Raw genomic sequence first — 19,685 nt, forward strand, 5'->3', positions numbered from 1 at the left:
TGTGCCTGCATTCCACAGGGCAGCCTCCCTTGCCAGCCTCTGAGAACGGAGCCAGCTCTCCGAGCTCAAAGGATCTGACTTCCTATGCAGTCTGGTTTGATGCCCTGAGAGGGCTGTTGTGTTCTGGGGAAACAGCAGTTTCTGAGCTGCCCAGCTGCTTTTGCAGAAAGTTCCAGGAGCCGGCTGAACTCCACCCGCTGAGGGACCACAGGGAGGCTGTGTCTGGCTGCAGCCTCTCCCTCCTTCCCTCAGCTCCCAATCAAAACAACTTCATCGCTTTCCTACTTTGCTCAGAATAAAAGAGCTTCTTATTTTTGTAAGTTTAGAGCTCTGCAACAGATCCAAACTTGCATGAAATGCCCAATTCAGCAAGGGGAAACTCCTCCCCATCCTCGCCCCGTCCAAATCTCCACGCTTCACCCCTGCAAGTAGGCAAATTCCTCTCTTGGCCCCAGAAGGGATTTCTCTCACTCAGGGCTGAACTACAAGATAGGCAGGGCAAGGCAAACATGGAATCGTAAAATCATAGAATGGTTTGTGTTGGAAGGGACCTTAAAGATCACCCAGTTCCAGCCCCCAAATCCCCTCCTCTGGGAACTGAGCTTCTCTGATTCCAGGATCACATATCAGATATCCTTCCAGAGGCAGCAAGATTCATTAACATTTCAAAGGCAGCATACACCCTGAGCTGCAGAGCTGCCTGGGAGCCAGCTGAGAGCCTGTGCTCCCTCACCAAGGGATGCCAGATACAGCCAGAACAGCCACCAGTCCAGTTGCTCTTTCCGTTAATCCCATCTGCAATCTGAAGGGGGGAAGAGGGAGCTGGTGTGGCTGCAGTCCCTTGTGCTATGTCAGTGCATCAGCTGTGCCTACAACACTGCTGACCAGAGCAAGGCAGGGGGAGCCAACAAAGGACACAGCTACCTCTGTCACTGGAAAAATAATCTGGTCCAACAAGTCCTTTATCAGCTTGGAATGTCATTGTCTGGACTTCCCAGGTACCATTTGCCCCTCAAAGGGAGCAGGTGCACAGAGCACGGCAGACCAGAGCATCGCCACAGTTTGGACAGGGATTTTGAGAGTTAACAGCAGACAGGCTGTGGGACCTGCCAGGCCTTTCTCAGGGATTCCAGGAAAACGGCAGTGTAAAAAAAGACAAAAATCTAAACAGCCTGAGAAGGCTGCAGCATTTCCAGAGCCCCTGCCAAGGGATGGGTGTGACAGAGCAGTGAGCTGGCGGCTTGCCTGTGAATGCCAGGAACCCTGGATGGGACACCTCAGGGCTGGGGAGTCCATCAGCCCTGGGGTGTGGGACCATCACACATACACCATCCTGCAAAGCCTCCTCCCCACAGCCTGGCAGGCCCTGGAGCAGGCTCAGATCCAGCAGTTTGTGTCCCAGGCCGCCAGGGCTGCAGGACAGGGTGACAGGGGAGCAGCAGTGGTGACCAGGGCAGGGAGCTGCTCCCTGCAGCGGATACACAAGTCATGTGCAACCCACACTGGCTTCCAGGCAGACAAAACAGCCTGTAAATCACCTCTGGTTTCTGCCTCCCTCCTTTTGGGCAAAAGATGTTCATGTGAGGCCAAGACTATTGTTTAAGCACATCCTGAACCTGTTAATCATTACCTACTTTAAATCAACCAAATGTGCTGTTTCCAGCAGGAAGGACTTAATGTCAGAGGGGCCAGGACAAGTGCCTAAGAGATGCAGGACATGCTTTTCTACTCCATCTCATGCCACCTACACAGGGTCAGCAAAGGCAACTCTGAATTCAAACACTGGGTTTTTATTTTTGGAAGGGGAAGATCTGAACTGGTAAGTCATTTTTCCATAGGTGGGAGTTGACCATCCACACACCTACAGCTTCACATTTAAAACACAAAACACCCAGCCACTAACACAGCATGTCAGATCTGCACACCAGGAATTCCACTGAGCCAGAGATACCCCTGTCCCTGAGCTGTGTCACCCCACTGACATGGCACAGCATTAAAGCCTGCCAGGGAATAGGACAAGGGAGAAGAGAGGAAGGATTGTCTCAGCTGAAAGAAACACGATTTAACACTGACAGAGTGACACGAGATGGTAAGACTGAAGATGCTAATAAAGTTTTTCATTGTGTTAAATATGAGCAGTGTTACTCTGAAGGCCAAAATGACAGAAGAGAGGATTTCTGAATCTCCTGGGAATTTCTGCCTCACACAGAAGCAACTTTCTGCTGGCTGGAAGATGTGAATGGTGCCAACTGCTGCTTGTAAGGACAGGAGTCCAGATGGAACAGATGGCCTGATGAAAAGGACAAAGTGGTGTGTGCTTGTTCCAGCCGACAGCACTGGAATCTTCTCCAAAAAGCAGAAACGACGAATGGGGATTAAGAGGCAGAATTACTGTGAAAAAAGCAGTGGACTGAGTGAGAGGCATCCTTGGCAGGGGGATTATTTCCTGATGTCGGGCTTATGGGCACACATGTGATTTGATCTCCAGAACTGTACTTAGGGGTTATGCAACCAGGCAGTGGTCTGCTGTCCCGAAACAGGGCTGACAAAGGAGGACAGGGCAGAGAGGGTGACCTTTACTGGTAGAGTTCTGCACCAGGAAGCTCTTACAGCTACTGAAAAGCTGTAGTGTTGTGTCTTTCATTGTGGGATGGAGGTTTCCTGTTAAGATCAATCATTTTCAGAGACATTACAAGACAAATAAAAATGGCAACAGACACCACACCAGGTTCTGGACACACAGCAGCCCTACAGCAGTGCCCAGAAAGCACCACCCACTCTTAATGCCCACAGCAGGCTGTCAGGCAAGAGTCACTGTGCTGGGCTCCCCACACCTCCCCTCATTCTGAGATGTGCTCCCTGGTCCAGATGCACATGCACACGGTGTCGTCAGTGATCCATGGAAATGGTTCACCAAATCCCACACTGATGGAGCAGTGGCATCACTTGAAAAACTACAGCTGGGGCAAGCTCCCAGCTTCCCAAACCGAGACAGGTATCTTCGTGGAGAATGAACTTTCATGGCTTCTTCCTTCCACAGAAATTTTGGCACCCTAAGCACCCTGCAGCAGTAAGCTGAATTATGCACCACAAAAGCTGCACCTGCTTTTTTTGTAGCTGGAGATTTAATTTGCTTTTCCCTAGCATGTGATAAGTGAAACAACAAGCAACTGCTCACTGGCCCCCTTCTCCACAACATTCGGGATTTAAGAGGCCCCAATCATATGATCTTCATTCCACTCTGTGGGAGGACAGAGGAGTCCTTGCAGTATTTCCCTGCTCAAAGGCATGGAACAGCTTTCAGAAGAGCACCCTTTCATGAGAGAGCAGCACCTGTCCTTCACAAGATTAACAACCCGTGGCTCCAGATATCAAATAGTTCAAGTTTAAAGAAAATGTATACGCATGCACAGCCTTTTCATGTGTAAAAATGGGAGCTAATTCAATGTAGCAGGTTTGTTGAGACAAGCCCTGAGGCAACTCAGCCTGATAAGGGCATCTCTCAAGGAGACAGGAAAAAATAGCTCGTTTCATCTGACAGGTGTACAGAGACACCACACAATTCACCCACTGCAAGGCAAAGGCCGGGCTGTGGAGGCAAGAGGAGCAACGTCAGCTCACAAAAGGTGCTGAAGCATCGGAGAGGCCACCCAGCTCCCACCGTCCATCCCAGGGGACCAGCAGCAAGGGGGTAGGACAGGGCTGAGGAGACAGATGGCTTTTTGGTTGGAGAAACCCTGTTCTCTCCTCAGCTGGTTGCACCAGTGACCACAAAAACAACCACGGGATAACTTCCAGGCTGTACAGCTCAGCACCCCAGAGAGCTGCCTGCTCTCAGGAGAGCAGGGAAACCTGTGCACATCCCTCCCTCCCCCAGCTGGTGAGAGGTCCCACTCACTAGGGAGTCACTCATTTGGAGTGACAGTCCTCAAGCAGTCTTCCTACAGCCCTTAGGAAAAGTGAAGGTATTTCTACTTATAAAATAGCCATTTTTCATTGCACTGGATAGGCCAGTTAGAACAAATTCCCTAAGAGAACAAGGAGAAAAGCTCTGCTTATAACAGGATACTAGTCTAATGCAACTGTAATCTACCCTGGCCAAAACTGAGCAAGTTTACAGTAAAAACTATATATCTTCCTCTTTTATTTCCCCCATCTCACTGAGAAATACAGTCAGTACAGAAAGTCTCAGCCATTAAATACCTCTCCAGCCTTTGCAACGAACTAAGAGGCAACTCACAATTTATCACAGAAGCTTTGGGAAGAAAATGGTTGTGCTGAGGAATAAAAGATCAGAGAAACCATCCACAACCCCCAACTTCTTATGAGAGGTTTTCTCATTTATTCTATCTTTGGCTTTATTCTCAAAGGGGAGACAGCTTTCAGCATGAGAAGAGCTAAAAATTGCTCCACTCTGGACGTGCTGCTGAGAGTCATTTTTGATGCTTTCCTTGGCTTCTCCACCAGAAGCTGGAGGGATCAGTGGCTCAGATCCAATATGATGCACAGTAAAATTGCTATTGGATTTTTCCTCCAACAGATGCCACACACATCTGAAAAATGGGGGCCTTTCTGTCATGCTTTTAGTGGCCTGTCTATGGGATCAGTTCATCTATTTCTTTTGTTTGCTCCAATCCTCATTTTTTCCTCTTCTTTCAATTTTTCACCCCAAACACCTGCTGTACAAGTGAGATCCATCAGAATAAATGACAGATGAACTCTGGGAATTTTGGGGTTTTTTTCTCCAGGATGTTTAAGAGTTTAACTCTTAACAAGTTAACAGAGGCACCAGACAACTCCTAAAACACACTTTAAAGCCTGGCCTCCTCAACTCTAGATTCATGGATCTTTTTCTAATCAAGTTTATTAAATTTTTCTATAAAGTTTCTTTGCTCCAGGATTGACTGTGTTATTACTATTTATAAAAGACTGACATTAATAACTAATGCACATTGATCTTGCTGTGTCCTTGTTATTCAGATCGACAAGGGATCAATGTATTCCATTTCTGTCCTCCAAAGAGGAAAGCAGAGCCATTCAACTCCTCTCCACACATCAAAGTGAACATATAACCACAGGAGGCACTCCCTGCTACACCCACAACTTGTAGAAAAAACCCCTGCAGCTTGGCAAGTGGAAAAGGAAACTCTTCAAGGCTTCAGTCTTGGGGCCAGGAGTTTCACTAGGTCATATCACATTCACGTACCGTGGAAATCACCAGCGACTCAGCCTGACAGTGACCTCCATTTGTCAGCAAAGTTTATCATCTCACAGGAATGCCGCTGCACAGAAAAATTTCTTCTCAGCTCCATTTAACAGGGCTCAGCTCCCCTCTCCTCGCTCCACTACTCTCGTTTCAGACTTAACCCTGTCCTGGGCAAACACCAGGTCCATACCATGAGCTGCACCTCTCATGGGAGGGGACAGAAAAGCTCTGTGTGCATGCAGAGCTGACCACCAGCTGGGTACCCAGGAGGTATCCACAGCTGCCTCTCTTCCCTCTGTCACACCAGGCACAGCTCAGATCATCTGCAGACTCATCTCAGGGCTTACCCTGAGCAGCCATGGCCACACAATAACCGCCTGCTCCCCAGAGCCAGGGGACCAGCACCAGTAAAACAGACAATTATCAATTCTCTGTTATTAATTTCCTTATCCACACTGCCAAACTACTCTATCAAAGCCATACAGGGTTTTTACTTCTGCTTCCAAGGAGGGACTATTTGGGATCCTAACCCTGGGGAGGACCTGTGAGACGGGATGCAGGGATAGACACCAAGTCCTGCTACAGTGCCAGGCCCCAGCTGTGATCCACACATGGCATCTTGGATAATCGTCTGACCAGTTAAGGCTTGGCTAGACACAATTTTAACTCAAGTATGCACAGAAGGGAGGAGAAAAAAATAGCTTTTAGTGATTTAAGAGGAGACGACTACTATTTTGTTAAAATAATTATAATAATAATTCAATACCTAGCCAAACAAGACCTCAGAACAAAGTACTCTGGCAGGAGTACCTATTTTCTTTTAAAAATGTGAAATTCAAACATACTAGGAAAATAAAGATCATAATAACAGCCTGTGATTTTAGGCATTTTATTTCACTGCTTGGTAGAAAGCCATACTGCAGAACACCAGCGGGGATTTCCCAGAGCACCAGTAAATCTTGTTACTGAAAATAGAACAGTTGGGGAAATTTAAATCAAAGCTACCTTGTTAACGCTGTCACCAACAAGCTACATCCAGCTGCAGAGAACTTTTCAGCAAGAGAACTTCCCAAAATGGAAATACTCACCCACACACAGGATGTTGAAACAAAACCCATGATTAACTGACTTATTAACCAGCTGGTCAGGCAAACTGTCAAATCCTACGTGTCCAGAGAGCGGGACAGTACGACAGCCTTCACCCTGAAACACAATGAAATAGCTGTGTTATTTTCAAGCAAAATACACTGCTCTGTCTATTCTCTAAGACCTCCCAAGTAGAATCAACTGCACAGTCCAAGCAGATTTGCAGGGATGCTGTCAGTCATGTCAGCGTGCTTCCCTCGTCCCCAAAACAAATCCAGGCGGCACAAATAGCACGTTTCATTTGCTACACATCTGAAGGTAGCCCTGTCAGAAAAATACTGAACTGTGCAAAACACATACCCAAGCACAGCTGCTGAAATAAGGAGGCAGCAAAACACTTGTTTCTTGCGAAAATACGTAGAAACTCAAGTCTCACACCCAGCACACCCACTTGCTTCTGGAGGGGGGCAGAAATCTCCACCTGGCCATTGCACACAGGCCTGTGTAGGCCAAGGCACCCGGGGTTCCAACCCTGCCCAGCAAGCAGCAATAAACCACATGCAGGAGGCTCAGCCTCAGAAATGGCATCATCCAAAACACAGAGAATGGAGCTACACCCACATTATTTGTGTGTACTGGAAAGTTGCCCTCCTGCAGCCCCAAAAATAGTATTTGCCTCTCTGAAGAAAGGGCTCTTCTTAATAACGTATTTTAGTGTCAAAACCAGAAAAATTCCCCTCTGGCTTTCCAAGGACATCATAAGTCTGCAAGAAATACTACAGCCAAAAGGCAATAGTTTAGAGGGTGTAATTTTTAACTTGTTCTTTCAGAATCATGCTTTCACATATCTTGAAAGACTGTAGGGACAGGCATACTGGTTTTCCCTCTTCTGCTAATGGCACTGGTATTTTAAGCTAGGAAAACATCCCCAAGGAGTGCATTTACTACAGTAGCCTGTCAGCATCATTACTTGCCTTGTTACTGTGTTGCTCTTGTGGGTTTGTTGGGGTTTTTTTCAGATATGAGGCTCCAAATACACTTCAACCATTAACCATATTTACCAGTCTGTGATGTGTAAATATGTTTCCCCTTAGCCATATTTTGTGTATTAGTCTGACTCTTCCTGCCAAGATGTTCACCAAATATGGTGCTTCATTAATTCCTGAGCACCTTCCCTCCTAACGACATGTTCACGAGGAAGGCGCTCGAGTTCCCCGGCAGATTCTGGATTTGCCTTGAGGATGCAGCTCCAAGTCCAGCAATGCACAAACAGCTAAGGCCAAAGAAAGGGAGGCCGTCAGCCACGCAAATTTTTGTGACAACACACTCAAACTCTCTTAGACTGCAGTCACACCAAAACAAAACCCAGCACTGGGGTACCCTATGGCAGTGTTGGATCTGCAGCAAAAGCACCACAGTCCCAGTGAAGAACAGATGGGGGGACAGAGTCCATGAAGGCGCAAGAGAGAACCACAGGCACACTGCTCCTGGGGAAGGAGAAATATCAAGTGTATTTTTAATACTCAGCCTTAAAACTGCACCATTGGAAGACTGCTTGAACACTACTCTCCCCAGGAAGCGTGGGCAGGAGTGTAGGCTCTCATTAAGAACAAATCTTCCCCTCATCCCTAAATATAAGTGTGATCCAGATGGAACAAAATAAATGGTAGAAGTTAAGCCACACTGGGCTGAGAGGAGGCATTTACCATCACACAGAATTCAGCCTGCAAGTCATTTCCTGCAGCTTCTTTTTCTAGTCACCTGTGGTTTTATAATGCAGTTAAACCACACTTCACGTCTGCTACAGGCCAGGAAACAAGTACTGTGAAATCTGATTTCCAGTCACAGCAGCTGAGCCTTCATGTTAAGTACACAACCATGTGCTACTCTGGCTAAAAATCTAAAACTTCCTTGGCCAAGGCATCAAGAGATTAGATGCAATGGGAAAAAAATAAGTAAAAACATTTTAAGGTCAAACAAACCAGAAAGTTGTCAGCAATTACCAAACCTGCGGAGAGAAAATAAACATTTTCTATCTGATCCACCAAGAAACTGTGCAAGTCACCAGACTTCAGGCACCAAGACTCTGTACCCAGAATGCTGCTATATATAAAGACCATCATCATAAACAACATATGAACACAACGATTAGTCATCCTGGATGTATGTTAAATGTGGAGTTGGATCACCTTGTTCAACACTGAAGGGGAATACGTTAAGCTTATAAGCTTTTTGCTGATGAAGTGTTCAGGAGCTGTGTTCCATTACTTATCTTTGAAAACAAGGTTTCAGATCAAATTTAAAACACATACAGAGGTACCAACAAGGTAAGTAAGGCTTAACTATTGTATGTGTGAAGGCTTTTTCCACAAGCATCAGTGAGTGCTGGATGGCTGAGTCCTTCCATACTCTCTGTGTTAATGTTACCAGCTTCTTGGAACGAAGGCAAAGATGGAATCTCTGGAAAGCCAGTGTGAACACTGGCACCACACCAAGATACCAGATGCCTTTTTTTCCCCCATATACACAGAGTGACCCGCTCCAGGATAGAATGGGCTGTTGTTGCTCGGGAGGAAGCAAAGCATGTTTGTCACAAACAAGATCAAAAGAACAAAAAGAGCAACACACTCTCTTGCTGCATCATCGGGGTACTGCAGAGTGAAAGTAAGGAGCAGCCACTTGGAGAGGTTATTTTACTTTTTGCCTGTCTTTTAAGGATTTACACAACCTTTTGTCAGTGTTTCTCCATGCCACAGAAGCCACTACTGCCAACTCTGATTCTTACAGAGCACTATCAGAAATATATGAAAAATACAAAGATGTTATTATGAATGACCCCAAGCCTGAAAGCACGGCACATTAAATATTAGTTTACATAAAATCGGCGAGATTTAGACTGCGGGTGTTTGAATCACTCCAGGGTCCTTGGGATGAAGAAATGATTAAAGGAAAATCTTGCTGAATGCCTGTCTATGCCTTGATCTACTTTACACGACAAGCAGGTACAGCACTGTCACCTCCCAGTGTCCTCAAAGCCCTGAGAGGCCGTTTCCTCTTTGCGGAGATGAAGCGGAGCAGGTCCCTGAGACACTCAGTGGTGCTGCCATTGCAAATGTCAATGCTGCATATCCAAAACTATTTCTGGTGGCCTGGTCTAAAGGAATGATGAGAAAGGACACCACGGCAAAGGAAAAGCCTCCACTTGGTGATATTCAAGCAGAGGACAGCAAATAAAGAATGTTACAGCTCTGAACCCAAGGGACCAATATCCAAACAAGGCCCGCACAGCATGGAACTGCTCCCAAAGGCTGCATCTAATTGAGAACACTGTTTCTGTTCAGGACACTGACAGCTGACATTCAGTACTTCTGACACAATTTCCCACCTCTTCCCAAATGACAATCATTTAAAAACACTGAGGCCATGGAGACTCCCTTCGAAGGATTTCCAAACTGCTGCAACAAACGCAACAGCACCATGCCACAACAAAACCAAACCAAGCAGCACTCACAGAGCTCCAGCACTGCTGACAGTGCTCACAGCAGCCACCCCCCTGCCCCTCTGCTGCCCCGGAATGCTGAGATCTGGGGGCTTAACCCCCAAACCTGAGACAACTCTTGCACAAGAGGTTACATCACAAAGCAAGGCAGAACCTGTACCAAGGTTTCCACACCACAGTTTTCCACATCAGAACAACATCAGATCCCTTCTCCTGACCTGGGCATTATGGCATCCACTTCCCCAGACTACATTTGGCTCTGATTAAACAGCAAATTAGAGCAAGACTTGGACGAATTACTTCTCACTTGTACAAGTAATTCTCTCATGCAACAAGGGAATTATCCAGCAGACAGTATAAACATCCTCCATGAGACAAATGTAAAGCAAGAAAGTAAAGTCTAGATAAATACTTATTTCTTTTCCTTGCTCAGCTAACAACAAATCAACAAGAATATAAAAGAAAAAAACAAAACAAACAAAAACAGAACAGTGAGAGGGAAATAGTTTTGAATCAGCCACCAGAGAAAGCAAGAAACGTCTCACCAAAGCTCCTGACCATCGACCACCCTCTTCAGACGCACTGCATCACTCAGCCACTCAATATGCACAGTCAAGTGCTTCCAAAATCTCAGATTCTGACAACTCTTAAGATTACACTTCCTTATGCCCCTGCCAAAAGGCTGCAGAAACACCAATGCAGTTTGGATACATTCCCAGAAGTCTCCTCCAGCAACTAAAAAATACATATCACTATCAGCAATCATAATGGTTTTTCTGACCCCTACAAGAGATTGAGAGTTGGACAGTGCCTGGCAAGCCAGTCCTCTGCACAAATCTTCCCCCACGGGCAGCAGGGTGGACACATTCCCTGTGGTCTCAGCGTTTAAATCCTGCACCCTCTGCACCAGCAGAGGACAGGAGAAGGGACTCAGCCTGGTGGTGACAGGGAGGAGGGGTTTTCACTGACCATCTCCACAATAAATGAGGGTTTGATGGAGGGTTTGCTGGGGCAGAGGCTGGGTGGTGATCCCAACTGCCCCACAAACCCAGGCCTCACACGTTTAACCCTGCTGGCACACTCAGAGCCCTCTGCACCAGCTGGACAGTACGGCTGACTGCTCCACAAACCACGGCCATGACTGGATGCCCAAGACCTTGGCTGACAAGTCATCTGTCTCAACAAAGACATGTGCAATTTGCAGCACCTTAATTTCAAGCCTGTCTCACAGCCAGCTTTCCCTTTTGCCTCCAAAGAGAGGCTGTGCCATATCATAATTCATGCCAGGCCACAACCAGATGTCTGAAACTCCTGTACATTATCTTAGGAAAGTCTAACGCTCAATTGCTTTTAAAAGAGAGGAGCAAGTGAGTCACTTTACATACCTTGGCAGTCACATACAAGGCAATGGGTATGTCCAGGAAGAAATAACATCACAAACTGGCAAGGAATGGCTACATTTACCCGTTCAACAAGACTGGGTCCATGCTAAAACCTACTGCTTTGAAGCCGAAATGGCAAGCATTCATCTCAAGTATTATTTCTGTACTAACGCGCGGACATCAAAGTTGGAAGCCCATCAAATCACAGACAAAACGCTTCCGCATGCAAACGCGTTACAGATGCCTTCTTAGCATCTCTCTAAGACACGCAAAGGTGGCTCGGCTCCCTCTCCTCCTCCTGTCTCCTGCGGAGATAATTCTCCGCAGGCACATAGAGACCTTGTGCCGGCCCGGGTGGACACCTCGGGAGGACCCTCGGGGTCCGAGCAGCGGGGACACGGCGCTGCCGTTCGGCTCCCGCAGCTCCTCCGGCACACGGTGCCGGCCCGGCCACCTCCCCGCAGCGCCACTGCCGAGCACGGGGCGATGTTCCTCTGGGAGCGCAGCATCCCCGGAGAGACCGGGACGCCACCGCCGCGCCCCGGCCGGCGAGGGGCCCCCACCCCGGGCGGGGGAGCGGGGCGAGGCCTCCCCAGCGCTGCAGCCCGACCAGCGCCGGGGCCGGCTCCGGGGGCACTGGCCGGGCAGGACCCCCGGCCCATCCCGGAGCGGGAGGGCAAGCCCGGACCGGGCTGCAGCGGGGGAACCGCAACACCCCCTACCCCGGGTAACCCCCACACCCATCGGGGCAGCCCCCAAACCCCGACCCTCCTGGAGCCGCCGCCGCAGACGGCCCCAGGCCGGTGTCCCCGCAGCCCGCGCCCCCCTCCGCCCCGGCCCGCCGCCCCGGCCGTGCCCGACTGTCCCGCCCGCCGCCCCGGCGCTGCCCGGCCCCGGTCCTGGTCCCCGGCCCCCGGCGCCGCCCGGGCCCCGCGATGCGGCGGCCCCGCGCTCCCCGCACCTGCCGCGCCACCTCGGCCGCCGCCATCGTCTGCGCGCCCGCCGCTCGTCCCGCCCCGGCCTGCGGGCGGCTCCGGCGCGCCCACCGCGGCACCGCGCGGGGGCCCGGCCGCGGCCCCGCGCCCGCCCCGCCCAGCGCTCCGCGCCCCGCCCCGCCCGGCCCCGCCGCCCCAGCCCTGCTCGGGCCTGTCGGGCCCGTCGGTGCCGCCGCCGCCGCGCTTCGGGAGGTGCGGGGCCGTCTGTCCTCCCCAGACCGCCCGCGATGGTGCAGCCCGGGCTGCGGGCGGGGCAGGCGGAGGGTCCGGGGCGGTGGCTCCGAGCGGGGCCGGGCGGAGCCCCGGGCGGCGGGGACCGAGCCCCGGACAGCGGGGACCGAGCCCCGGACAGCGGGTACCCAGCCCCGGCCAGCGGGTACCCAGCCCCGGACAGCGGGGACCGAGCCCCGGGCAGCGGGGACCGAGCCCCGGGCAGCGGGGACCGAGCCCCGGGCAGCGGGGACCGAGCCCCGGACAGCGGGGACCGAGCTCCGGACAGCGGGTACCCAGCCCCGGGCAGCGGGTCTCTGGCCCCTGCCAGCCCCGCGGGATGTCGACCTGCCCTGCGCCCCCTCCGGTAGCACGGGCCGTGCAGCCCCGAGGCTGGGCCGGGGTTCGCGGTTTGGGTCTGTTCGGGTTCCCGGTCGGAGCACGTGGCGCACTTGCCCGGAGAGCTGCCGGACGGTTCAGGCTCGCCGGGCACCCACTGACGGCGGCGGTGCCGGATCCCCTCCCGGAGGCACCACAGTCCTTCCCGGCCCCTCTCGGCCCGAAGGTGCAGCCTCAGCTCCCTCAGCTGCTTGAGCACATCTGCTGCTTCCAGGGGGTGTCGTTGCTGCCGCCTGGGTTTCCCTTCATTTGGTGCCAGCACAAGCATCAAACAAGGCTGAGAGGGAACTCAGTCCCCATCTAAAGCAAGTCACTTCCCCAGCCCCTGGGACCCCCGAGTAAAGTCCCAGGGGTTGGAACGTGGGTTTTATCCTGGTCAGAGCTCACCAGTGCATCCAGTCCCTAATGCAGGTATGGCCTGGGTAGCCCTAAATGGGAGCTTTGCTGTGCACCTCATTCCCCAAGAGCAGCACCTTGTTTTCCTCAGCTGCCACCCAAGTGTTTTCAACTCTTCCCCAGGATCCCACGGTTGTGTGCCTCAAGTTCTCTGAGCCCACAGAAGCCACCAACAGCCAGTGATAAATCCAGGCAGCACCAGAAAGGGAGCAAGGGCACAATTATGTTTTCACCACCAGTTGTTTGGGCTTTGAGATTATGCCAGCTCCTCACACATCCCAGAAAAACTGGTTAAAGTGGTTGGAGAAAGGCAAAGGTCCTTGAGGGCAGACAACCAGCCCAGAGCAAGTCAGAGCAGGGCAAAAGCTTAGGGAAGGGAAATTAAGAAGGTTCAAGGGGCTGTTGTGGCTCTTCACTGCCTGACCAGCCACAAAACCATCCAGTGACAGTTCAGCCATGGACGTCAGAGGAGTCATGGATTAGAGAAAGGTCTTGGAAGAAACATGAACAGGGGCTTTTGAGGTGAGGAATTTGTCCTGATTTCTAAAAAAAATTAGGATACAGACTACTGGTGGCTGCAGCTGCCAACACCACCATGCTGGAAAGTGAAACACAGCAAGAGAGGAAGGCAAAATGCCTCTGGGATGAAACATCATGTGGCAAGGGACCCAAAACACTGTCCCAGGCTGGGTGTCCCTTACAGCATGGAGACTCACCAGCTGCTGGGAACAGGGCCCCTTGGGGCAGTAACCTGGGTCTTCCTGAGCACAGCATTAAGGAGAAGCATTGCAATCGTGGGGGGCAATTCTGGGGGGGACTGTAAGACAGGTGCCTCAGCAAGGCAACCCTGGGGCACCACTGGGGCCAGAGGAAGCATTCCTGAGATCAGTGCCATGGATTTACACAGGCCAGACACTGTAACAGGGTCTGACCTGGGGCCCCACTGAGAACGTGAAGTCCAAGTGAATGAACTACTTCAGCTGCTGATGGTGAGACACCGGTGCTAAGAGACTGCTCAGAGAGGAGAACACAGTTCATCAAATTTTTTCTGTAACACCAGCACTGGGCTGTCCAGGCCCCACCTGCCTCCACCTGCCCCCGTGGTCCCACACACTCCCCACATCCCTACACAGCCAGCTGCTCTCCCTCTGTGACACCGCAGCCGAGTGGGGCCAGGAGTGCAGACAGCCCGTGGCTGAGGCCGTGCCCATCGCCTGCGGCAGCCACAGACACTGCATGGCCAAAGGTCGCCTGCACCGCCCGGCAGCGCCGGGATCGCCGCCATGCCCTCCCGCCACGCAGAATCGGTTCCTCCTCTGCATAACGCCGGGGAGGAAGCGTGGGGTGAGAGCTGGGGAGCGTGAGCTGTGCCCTCCTGGGGATCAGGCCGCCGGCCAGCCCTGGGGAGACACCGCCATGGCCCGGCAGGAGCAGAGCGTGGCACAGCAGAAGGTAGCTGGCACCTGCCGGAGGTTCTCCTTCCTGGAAGCTGCCCAGCCCCAAGCTGGGAGCCGAGCCTGCAGCTCCCAGCTCCGATCAGCCACCCTGGGGAGCAGGGACAGTTTCTATACACTGCAGAAGACAGACACCAACAAAAGCGTCAACTGGAGCAGGTACAGCCTGGGCAGCTGGGGTAGGACTGCAGGCAGGTTCTCCATCAGCCCTGGCAGTACTCGGAGGAAGGAGCTGAAGGAAATCCTCCTACAGACCAACAGCCCTGGCAGCACCTTGCGGTTTGCCACGACTCAGAAGCCATCCAACAGCAGCAGTCTCCTTGCAGGGCTGCACCAAGAGCAGAAGCCCGAGCAGAGTCCTGACCTGGTGCCCCTGGTCCTTGATCCCCTGGAGCACGCATGGCTGCTGACGGTGGCTGAGGGCGATGCCGAAAGCATCATCAAGCTGCTGGACTTGGATCCCAGCCTGCTGACCAGGAGAGACTTTGTGACAGGCTTCACCGCTCTCCACTGGCTTGCGAAGCATGGCCACCATGAGAGCCTCATCCAGGTCATCTCCCATGCCCAGAAGAAAGGCTACCCCATCAACGTGAACATCCCCACAGCCAGCGGCGGGCTCACCCCTTTGCACCTGGCTGCCTTGCAGGGACACGAGGTGCTCATCAAAGTGCTGGTGGGAGCTTACGGGGCAGACACCAGCTGTAGGGACCACAATGGGCGCAAGGCTTGGCAGTACCTGAGGGCAGACACCTCCAGGGACCTGAAGGAGCTGGCAGGGGCCTTGGAAGAGGACTTGGTCCAGCTGCGCTCTCACAACACCAACAACAACTGTAAGTCATCCAGACAGGCTGGGGCAGGGCAGGACTCTGTGGACTCCAGGGGTGATGGGAAAGCCCAGCGCTCCTGGGGCCTGTCAGCTCTCCGAGGTGTTGTTAGACAGGCATTTGCTTTCTTCCAAGAGCACTGAAGCTCCTTTGTCCCCATTCACCTGTGAATCCATGCTGAATAGCAGCCAGAACAGCCTGAAGGGAGTTGGGAACTTGGGTGCTTGAAACCCTGGCCAAGTGAGGATTAAACCATGGCACCTCAGCCACCTTGGGTCTCGTGTGGTCTTCGGGGCTGGTGTAAGCGTGTATGGAACACCATGGCCATCGGGAGCGCAGCCTTGGGACAGCCCTTCCAAAAAACTGCCTGTTGGCAGAGGGGCTTTTGCCCCATGCCCACGCTGATGGGGACTCCTTGCTGCAACTCTGCAGTCCCATGGCAGAGGCTCACACAGCTCTGCTGTGGGGAGCTGTTTCTCCAACATCCCGTGATGCTGACCGACCATGTGTGGATCCCGTGCTGGGGCTGTGGGTGGATGTTTGAGCTGCCTGTCCCAGGCTGCTGGCAGACTCCATGTGTGCCTGTAGGTAGGTCACACAGAAACTCAGTGACTTGGTTCTCCTACCTGTAAAATGAAATGCCTGAGATGCTCAGCCCCATTGGGGATGGGGGCCAGAGCAGAGGAGGCAGCAATGACACCAGTGGGGTGGCATGGGGTGGCTTCTGGAGTTCAGGAGCAACTCTGGAAAGATGATTCATTGCTCAATACCGTGGAAAAGGTACGTGAAGGCTGTGAAATCATCTTTATTGCTACTTAGGTCATGCTCAAAAATGAAACTCTGATAAACATCCCTGCAGCAGCAAAATGCCGTGTGTATGTACTGTCACTGTATTAAAAGAGCAAAGCCTCTGCTCGCTTCTTTGTGTTTTGTTCACCGAATGGAGCTCTGCCCACATGATTCCAACCTGCTTTTTACATTCTTGAAGGCCAGGGCTGCTTAAAAATACCTTCAGAAAAACAATGTCCCCTTCCTCTTTTTCATCAGCACGAGACCATTCCTGCCTCCTTAAATAGCAGTCCCATTTGAGCAAGTGCCTCTCAGACAGGAACCGGGGAGTTTCTGTTCCCCTCACAAAGCAACAGCCCTTGCAGACACACCTCGTTTGGGAGGGGAGCTGTGGTTTCTTTCCAGCTGCCTTTCTGGGGTCTGCAGGGGTGGCCGAAGGACTTGAAATGATCTGGCCTGGCTGCACAGATAAATCTGCATCTTGATGCAGAAAGAAACACACGTAACTTCCTCTGGGGAACTCAAGCCTGTGGGTTTCACAGACCCTGAGCCAACCCCAGTTATGGATTGTGCTCTGAAATGCTGCTTGGACACCCAGTCTGCAGTAGCTGACACAGGGAAGAGCAGCCTGCACATAGGTGGACAGTGATCCAGGGACTGGACACTGTCCATTCCAGGTGACTGGGTGGACACATAGACGTGTCTTTTTAATCTCTGACATCAGCAGTAGATACATACAAAACATGCTGGGAATGAATTCAATGCCTGATCTACAGCAGTTTTGTAATGCTTTAGCTCTAATGGAGTGAAGACTATGCCAGTACAGCTCCTCCTGGAACTGCTCTGGCCACATCCGTGCCATGGGACAGCAGGTCTGGTCACAGCAGCACAAACTCCATGAACAGCACTGGTGTCAAGTTCTGGTAAACAAGCACTGTTGATAAGACAGATGAGACTGACAAAATATTTTTTGACCTGTTAGTCCTCTGTCACCCTTTCACAGCTGTCAGGGAAGGGACACGGGACTGTTTGTACATCCTCCTCTGAGTAAGGCACAGAGTAAACAGTGGAATTACTGAGAATTACCTTGAAGGAGCCATTTCCTTGGCACTTGTACCTGCAGCTTAGTCACATCCCACCAGGAAACCTGGACTTCAATGTTTCATTCAAAGGTAAAATTTAGGTGGCAAATGCTGCATTTAAATAACACAAAAAGATTTTTAGTCCTCGATTACCCTTGACAGGTAACGAAAATCCCTTAAAGGCAGCTTTTTCCCCCATCTTTTGGTTGTGGGTTTAAACCTGTATTCTGTGCTGAGACAAATTGGGCAGGAACTTCAGAAAGAGCAGGACCAGAGCTCAGCATCTCTGGGTGGTGTTACAACACACTCAGCACTGACACCCCCCTGCTCTGCCTGGGTTCTTTTCCACTGAGCAAAAAAGGGATCTTCTCCTGCTGTTGCACGTTGTGTTTGCCCCAGACCCCACACCACTTCCAGTAACTCATCCTCTGTCTTGCACTGTTTATTTTCATACCTAAAGAAGGGTAGTTCGTTTGGAAATATGAAAACATTTAAAAAAATATTTCTTAAGTACACAATCGGCTCTAAATTTGCTTCTCGCTCAAAAACAACAGTGTACCCAGCAAAATTAATGTAGTAAATCATCTGAGTTATTTAGATTTTTTTTCTTTAAAGCTTCTGTTGGTGTCTCAGTTATCTCATTAGCCCAGTTCTACAGGGATCCCTGATCTCATGGGGAGGAAAGGACAAAGAGAGCCACAGGAATAAGAGAAATCATTCATAACCAGGGGTTAAGATTTTGCAGAAGATTGAGTTTATCCTAAGTTTCATTTATACTAAACTTACTATGTGCTGTCCCTTACTCTCCAATTTGAAAAAACAGATTGTCAAATGAGGAAAATAATACAAGGGGTTATTTTCCAAAGCAGCTCCTTAGTAGAAAGTGCTTCCATCTGATAAAAATATCACAATAAGGACAGTAATAGGGAGATTACTAATAAATAGTAATTTCTAATAAATAGTAATCAATTGTTCAATCTATTCCTCAGGAAAGCTTTCCCACAAATGCCATGGAGAAAACTGTCTCTTTCCATTCTCAAGTCCCTAAAATTAGTTTTTCTCCTCAGCCAGATCCCCATAGACACAATTAAAGAGAAACTCTAGAGCAGCTTTGCCTGCCAGCAGTGATGCTGTGGAGAGGCTGGGGGAGGTTCACAGGGCTCCAAGGCAGATCTCCAGCCCTCAGCAGTGCTGTTATTTCCCAACACTTGCCTCAAGGAGAAGAGCGAAGAGATTTAAGAGTCATTGGGGTCAAAGTGTCTGCAGCACGTGAGCCTCTGCTGAAACATCTCTGGCAATGCTATTTGGTGCTTTCCTGTTGCAGTGACTTACTGCTTCCCCCTGATAATGAAGGAGAGTCTAGACTCTGACCAGACAGGAAGGGAAGCTAGATAATACCTCTGCAGCGTCCTGAAGTTGGGAAAAATCCCAGCCCCAGCTCACAGAACTCTCCAGCACAGCTTAGGAGGGACAGACTGCCCTCAGGAGGGACGAGTGAGACATGTATTTGTTGGCATTTGCACGTGTCAACGTGTGATGTGCCCAGGATTATTTGCTACCAATTGCAACACAAAGGAGGTAAATCTGTTTACCTTAACGTGAAGAGCAGCAGCACAGGTGTGGCAGCCTGAGGCTTCCTCAGGAAGCTGCCTCAGGGACGGAACCACCACAGCAGCTGAACCCAGGGACCTTGGCAGCCCTCGGTGTCAGGATGGGCTCTGCACCGTCAGGGACTTCCTGCTGACCGGAGCTCTTACCCGGGTCAGCTCTGCACAAAGGAAAGGAGCAGCCACGCCAGGCTGGGAGCAGAGCCACAGCCACCTCCTCCATTTCCCTGAGGTAAATAAATGGTTCCACGGGCCCCAGCAGAGAACACCAGCATCAGGGAGCTGGAGTGATTACTCTGAGCCATTTTATCCCTTTTTTCCCCCCCTCTCCCCTTTTTTAAACAGCTGCCTTGTCTTGAGCTACTACCTGCCTGCAGAGAATGTTTTATATTAAGCTGCACCTGTGGTTGGCATCGACTGACTTATCAAACCAACGCAGAGCTCCAAAGCAAGCTCAAGTTATTTCATATTCTAGGGAGCACACAGAGATCAAAGGATCATAGAATCAGATGGGTTGGAAAGGACCTCTGAGATCATCAAGGCCAACCCTTGATCCACTACTGCCGTGGTTACTAGACTATGGCACCAACTGCCACATCCACTCTCATCTTAAAAACCTCCAGGGACAGAGAATCCCCCACTTCCCTGGGCAGCCCATCATGATGTGCTACAGTTTATAGTACTGCATTTTGTGGAGATGGATCTACTCACCCTTAACTAAGTTTTCTTTCATCCAGTTATTTCACTGCACCCACT

At 50.9% G+C, this 19,685-nt stretch overlaps 2 protein-coding genes across 7 annotated transcripts in view; one reads left to right on the forward strand and one right to left on the reverse strand.

Moving 5' to 3' along the window:
• The window catches only part of SEPTIN6 (septin 6), a 28,566-nt gene extending 16,350 nt beyond the window's left edge, over window positions 1-12,216 (reverse strand). For 3 of the 5 annotated variants that reach the window (XM_050310310.1, XM_050310312.1, XM_050310311.1), the window contains exons 1-2: window positions 12,135-12,216; window positions 6,295-6,409 (exon numbers count right to left, since the gene is read on the reverse strand). In XM_050310310.1, coding sequence (XP_050166267.1) covers window positions 6,295-6,409; window positions 12,135-12,161 — 142 coding nt within the window. In that variant the 5' untranslated portion in view covers window positions 12,162-12,216. Of the gene's footprint in view, window positions 1-6,294; window positions 6,410-7,672; window positions 7,934-12,134 lie in introns of those variants that run through there. The other 2 variants (XM_050310308.1, XM_050310309.1) reach the window with 1 other exon arrangement.
• Window positions 12,217-14,074: 1,858 nt separating this feature from the next.
• SOWAHD (sosondowah ankyrin repeat domain family member D) lies at window positions 14,075-16,317 on the forward strand. 2 transcript variants are annotated; one of them, XM_050310510.1, is made up of 2 exons: window positions 14,075-15,177; window positions 15,274-16,317. In XM_050310510.1, the coding sequence occupies exons 1-2, from the start codon at window positions 14,410-14,412 to the stop codon at window positions 15,592-15,594; spliced, it is 1,089 nt and encodes a 362-aa protein (XP_050166467.1). In that variant the 5' UTR covers window positions 14,075-14,409; the 3' UTR covers window positions 15,595-16,317. The 2 variants fall into 2 exon arrangements, with proteins under 2 accessions (XP_050166467.1, XP_050166465.1); XM_050310508.1 differs by having other exon boundaries at window positions 14,075-16,317.
• Window positions 16,318-19,685: the final 3,368 nt, after the last annotated feature.

Source organism: Myiozetetes cayanensis, unplaced genomic scaffold (assembly GCF_022539395.1).
Source record: "Myiozetetes cayanensis isolate MyiCay16 unplaced genomic scaffold, myiCay2020 scf15, whole genome shotgun sequence".
Taxonomy (NCBI): Eukaryota; Metazoa; Chordata; class Aves; order Passeriformes; family Tyrannidae; genus Myiozetetes; species Myiozetetes cayanensis.

Excerpts from the sequence above, each read along its gene's own strand:
- SOWAHD (XM_050310508.1), top strand. The coding sequence starts at position 14,410 with ATGGCCAAAGGTCGCCTGCACCGCCCGGCAGCGCCGGGATCGCCGCCA.